General features: G+C 46.4%; 1 protein-coding gene across 2 annotated transcripts in view; it reads right to left on the reverse strand.

The window, feature by feature from the left end:
- The window catches only part of Creb3l2 (cAMP responsive element binding protein 3 like 2), a 109,435-nt gene that overhangs the window by 43,045 nt on the left and 60,390 nt on the right, over positions 1–6,000 (reverse strand). For both annotated transcript variants that reach the window (XM_021190251.2, XM_029535693.1), the window contains exon 2: positions 3,540–3,756. In XM_021190251.2, the coding sequence (XP_021045910.1) occupies positions 3,540–3,756 (217 nt within the window). The remainder of the gene's footprint in view (positions 1–3,539; positions 3,757–6,000) is intronic.

Genomic DNA, 6,000 nt, shown 5'->3' on the forward strand with positions numbered 1-6,000 from the left:
TGCAAATGACAGCCACTGTTAGCTAGGAGCTAACACTGGTGAGATCCTGCTTCTGCAGTCTGTACCAAACAGAGCAATGGCCTCCGTGGTTCTGCCCCGCCGGTCAGAGATGGATGCTCCATCTCTTGTGTCATCTTTTTAAACAACGGGCTGTCTTCAAAGTACCAAGCACAATGCTAACTGCCAGATACAGAATGGAACTTGCCCTGCTCAGCTCAAAATATAAAGGAGACCCAACAGCTACATAGATAATTGAGCATGGAGGGGCAAAACTAATGATCGCCATGCAAATAAAAAGCATTATGTTTACAGCCAATTCCTATTCCCTAAACAATTATAATCTGGGGCACATTCTCTGGACTAGCTATTGTACAAAAAACAAACTAGCAAAAATCAAATAACCCACTAATAAGTTAGACTGCTAAGTTACCCACTAAATTCCACTGTTAAACACACGCTGGTAAATAGCGCGCTCTCCTTTCACAGGACCAGGAAGATGGCTCACTGGGTGTTGGCTCTTTCAGCTAAGCCTGATGACCTGCGCTCCATCCCTGGTACTGACGTGGTGGAAAGAGAGAACCAACTTCTGCAAAATTTCCTCTGACCTCCACACATGCATGGACACTCATGTCCCTCTACATAAATAAATTAATGTTTTTTTTTTTTTTTTAAATCTTCTACAAAGTCTTCCTGAGGACCCTGTCGTCTTACAGATCTTAGTTGTAAATCATGACTGCTATAGAGCTAAGAAGAGCTAGAACCTGGAAGGCAATGGAATCTATCATCACACTTAATCCTCGAAGGAGACCTCGCTCTCACCATAGCTTTACACAAAGGAAGCTGGGCTTGGAAGGTTAAATGGCCCTCCCAGAGCCACTCAGTGGTAACTGGGAGGTGTAGGAAGTGCATGAATGCAGAGCACGTCACTTCCACGAGGGCTGCACATTACAACGATTCCATCGCCCGTCACGGACATTGTGATCCTCCCCTCCCGATAAATCCTGGGAGAGCAATGGACCAACATTTTTTTTCTTTTTATTTCTTCAGTGCCTTGAATGTAAGCTTGAGTGCCACTTGGTGACTGGAGAGAAATAGTGTGGCAAACAAGAACCCCAGGTAAAAGAACCGACACAAAGAACTCACAGTGTGGTTATCTGTGTCCAAGAGGCCTCCAGCGCCAGCCCCTCCTCTGAGCTGCCTTCCTGCGCAATCCCCTCCCACTGTGAATCAGTGCATTCCTCCTCTGTGAGCAGTTGGGTCTCCTCCAGGGATACATCAGGAAAGGTAACTGACAGCCCCATGGAGAGACCCGCACCAAGGGCAACCAATTCAGCAGTCACTTGTTGGTTACTGGAGATAGCTGCTTTTAGGGTAGAGCATCTAACCCTGGGAATGTCCCAGCCAGCATCTGAATCCAATCCCATGGTAAATTATGAACCAAAACTACACAAGTGAATCGCTTTGGAGGACTAAGGCACAGAACTTACAAGGGAACAAGTGGCATTTTAAGTCGTTAGTGTTGGGAGGAGTATTTCTTAAACAACAACTGACTGGGACAAAAGACACTGAGCGTGATTCACAAAGGAAGAAGGGCTAGAGATAGAGGGGTCAAAGGAACCATGAGGCAAATACAGGCAAAGGAAAGACAAGAACTGGAGGGAACCTACGCTTAAGTCAGGTAGAAGAGACCTTAAGTCCAGTCACTCATCAAAGGCTAAAGTACATTTGCAAAACAGTAAGATCAACTCAGGGCTTTTGTGAATATAACCTGAAACCTCCACAACCCACTTCCTCAGGCTGGCCTGCACAAGAGGAATGGGGACACAGCAACTCCCTGTTATCTGTCCCTTTCCACGGACGGCTTCAGTTACGTATGGTCAACCACAGCCGGACAATCTTACATGGAAAACTAGAGAAATAAGTAGCTCATAAGTTTCAAATAGCTTTTCTGTTGTTATAGTAATACACGAGGTGTAATTAGGCTAAGGGGAGAAGAGAGTATCAGTCACATCAGCATCATGCTCGACAGCTGATCTCAGGCATCGCTGAAATGACCGGAAGAAGTTGAGGGAGGGGAGGGATTGGGAGTAGAACGTGATTGGCTGAGGTAGGGGGCGGGGATCGGGAATAGAACATGATGATTGGCTGAGATGCTGTGCGGGTAGCCATTGCTCCGAGATTGTTAAACACCTCATTTTAACTCCCAAACACCATTATGTCCTCAAATTAGCTCAGCTCTCTTTTCCTTTCTTTCCAGAAGGTGAAACCCCTCGTCCTACTGATCTAAGGTGGGAACAACTGACAGGCTACAGGAAAGGGCTAACTCTGCATTCTCCTAAGCTCGCCACAGAAAAAGGGAAGTCAGAGCATCTGACTGAGGCTCCAGCAGGCAGGAAAGAATCCACAGCGCCCTTCGTACCGAGCGTGTAAGAACACACTTCCTTCATGTTGATTAGTGTGGTTCTTCAAATGTTAAAAAACTGTATCCTAGAGACGAATTGCGATTTTCACACCCACGACTTTCTGAGTCCCGAGAGAAGTTTAATTGTTGTAGAGGCTAGTAATGAATTCCCCTGGAGGAGCAGCCCCTTCCTTGTGTATTTGGATACAGGCATTGGCCTTTAACCACAGAGAAGCATGAGGAAGCATGTTACGTGGGAGCAACCTGTAAAAGACACTGCCGTACACACATGATGTGTAAGACACGGCAGAGGGGGGCTCAGAGCAAAACCCAAAGGTCAACTTTTGACCACTGTGTCATGGCCATGTGAGAAAAGTTATATGCTGGAATGAGAATAGGGAACATGGTCTTCACAGACTACGTATTTAAAATAGCTGGCTACCCCTCTAAGGAAATAAGACATAGTTCAATTGTGTGTGTGTGTGTGTACGTACACATGTATATATGAATGCACACATACATGGAGAATTGGGCAGATAGAAAACACAGCAGAGAAAGGCTTATAGAGTAATGGTCAAAACAGCTCAGCATCTTAGTTAGCAAAGCCAGTCCTTCAACAATGACAAGCATCAGTTGATGAGAAAAGCCACAAAGGGGAAACCAACAAGGGTGTCCAGTAATGTTCACCAAGAGTGTAGGGTCAGTGGGACATGCTGGAAAAGTTTCTCATATGATCATAAAGATGATCATAAAAATCTTCGTCAGAAAAATGATTGATTCTTTAAAATAACTGGCTCCACATACTGCTGGGTATCACCAGCCAAGAGGCCAGCGTGATTGCAAATGGCTGCTCTGCTGTCCAAGACCCAGGGTTAAAGAGAGCACTATGATTCGGTGACAGCGAGTTCCCGGAGATGTGGCCTAGCACAGGAGAGTTCAAGCTGTATCTCTTCGAATTTACCTTAGCACCAGGCCTACCAGGCAGCAGGTGTGTGTGTGTGTGTGTGTGTGTGTGTGTGTGTGTGTGTGTGTGGCTAATGTGGATGCTAACAATAACAGAGCCAGCATCACATCTCCTCACGGAAGCTAGAGCCAAAAGGTTCGAGGCCCCCAGTGTTTCCTTGCTCTCAGCTTTTACCATCATTGAAGCTGTCGCTGGTAGCCGCATGGGTAAATGGTGACTGAGTCCGGGGCTCCTCGCTCAGAGAGTAGCTGTGTTCAGCCTGGATGAGAGGTGCTGGTGATGTTGGAGATGGCTCCACCTCCATCGACACGCTCTTCTCTGAGAGGAAAGGGTCATTCAGGAGCTGGCCCAGGACGTTCTGGGAAAACTCATCCAGGAGCTCCGAGAAGTGCTGCAAGAAGCAGAGGGGGGAAAAAGTCAGATTCTCTGACTCTTGATCCGACACCCCACACACGTACCGCCAGGCAGACATTCGGTCACTCATAAAGTCCACTTGTCTATCGCTTTCCATCCAACCACTGCAGTGGGGCTGGAGAGAAGGTTCTGTTGGTAAACGGCAGGCTGCGCAAGCACAGAGACCTGAGTTTGATCCCCAGTACACACACGAAAGCACACACATGGTGGGCACACATCTGTGAAGCCAGTGCTGGGGAATCAGAGACAGGCTGACTCCCAGGGCTCACTGGCCAGTCAGTCCTAATTGAAGAACCCCAAAGACAAGGTGAACATCCCTTAAAGAAGACACTAGGGTTGACCTCCGGTCTGAGCACAGGCATACACGTACAAACACAACCAATGTTCACTGGTTTAAATTACCCATAATTTATTATTCCCTGTCACTCTGTGACTGAGTGAGGAACTGACTTTATTGAGGTGCCCTGGTACAGTCACACTGACCTGCATGCTTGACTAGGGGTTAGGCTAGCAAGCTGGACACCTGGGCCCTCACTCAAGGAAGCTAGGTGGTGCTCCCCAACAGAATGGTAGAAATCTTCCATCAAGGAAGGACAGCATGAAAGATGAATGACCTCAGACTCATACATCACTGTTACACAACATCCTGTCTTCACGGACTCTCTAGCCACAGCAAATGATGAGCTAGCCTGGGGCCACAAGATGGCACAACACAACTCTAATTCCTGGAAGAAAAAAATGGTAAAATCCACTGCAGACGTGTGTGCACGGAGGACAGTGTGATTCCCTGAGGGCCATCGCTGCAGTGATCAGCCACACTCTGTACTAGTAACACCAAATCACTACAGTGGGGCTGGAGAGAAGCTGTCCTCTATTTCCTCAGCATGCAAGAGTGGCTATCGTAAAGTACCTGCAATAGAAGTAGTGCTATTAGTTTGGATCTAGAATGTTCCCCCTAAAGTCTGTAAAGTCATAGTGTGGGGCGTAGCAGGGACCCTTCAGGTCATAGATGAAATGCTCTTAAAGGGGACCCTGGGATCTTTTCTCTCTTTCACTTTTCAGCCATGAAATGAGCAGTCCTGTTCTGCCATGCACCCCGACATTAAGGAATGCTGGCTTGCCCAAAGCAACAGCATCAGCAGAAACCAATTAGGCAAAGAGATCAATTATGCAAAGTGGCAATTTATGCAAAGGACTCTCTACAACAGAAGCCAAAGGAAACCTTTTCTCTTTGTAAGTTGATCATATCAGACAAGCAAGCGGTGCAGTAGCGGTAAGTACCTACCAGCCCACTGCCCTCTCTTCTCTCCTGTTGCAGGATATCTAATCACACTGTGAACCCTGAGATTGTTATTTACTGGGAAAAAAGACTGTTTCTAGTTGTGCACATACCTTTAATCCCTTGGCTGGAATACAGTCATGCTCTTAGTACACAACTTTAATCCCAAATAATGAAGGTAAAGTTAGTTTGTGGAAGGAAGCACCCATGTTTGAAAGTGAGTGGCAGACAAAGTGACAAATCAGAGAAAGATTTGTATAGAATATACCCAACTCTCAGCGGAAACTACTGAAGGGGCAGTGCAGAGAGAGAGAGAGAAAGGGGAGGAGAAAGGGGAGGACGAGGAGGAAGCAGTTTTACTGGGAGAGTTATAGAGAGACAGGATGTGGAGAGAGAACAAGCTAGACACAGGTAAAGACAGAATGAGCCAGAGAAGGAGCAGGACTCAGAGGATTAGAACATTGCTGGAGGTAGTTTGAGGCCAAGCAGAGCAATTCAGGAGGGGCTGAGAGAGAGAGAGAGAGAGAGAGAGAGAGAGAAGCCAGACTGAATCATTTAGCTTGGAGGGGAGCTTGAGTCAGAACAACTGAGTTGACCAGACAGCCAGAGCTCAGAAAGAACCAGGAAGGGGTGAGTTTATTCAGCGGCAAGACTCAGAGGCTGAGAACATTCTAGACCTAGATAAGATTGCATGGAGGTAGAAGCTTCCAGGACTAGGCCTAGGTTACCAGACAGAGGAAGTAAACTTCAGGCAAATAAAAGATACTTTTTGTGTGTGTGCATTTATATGTTTGTATTTGAAAATTATATACAAATCCATAATTTTACATTTAAAACTTATATGAAAACACCATGGTAAAGACCACCATTTTGTACAAACAATATATGCTAAAAGCTTTTTCTTCTCTCTCTCTCTCTCTCTCTCTCTCTCTCTCTCTCTCT

Source organism: Mus pahari, chromosome 2, assembly GCF_900095145.1.
Source record: "Mus pahari chromosome 2, PAHARI_EIJ_v1.1, whole genome shotgun sequence".
In the NCBI taxonomy this organism is placed as follows: domain Eukaryota; kingdom Metazoa; phylum Chordata; class Mammalia; order Rodentia; family Muridae; genus Mus; species Mus pahari.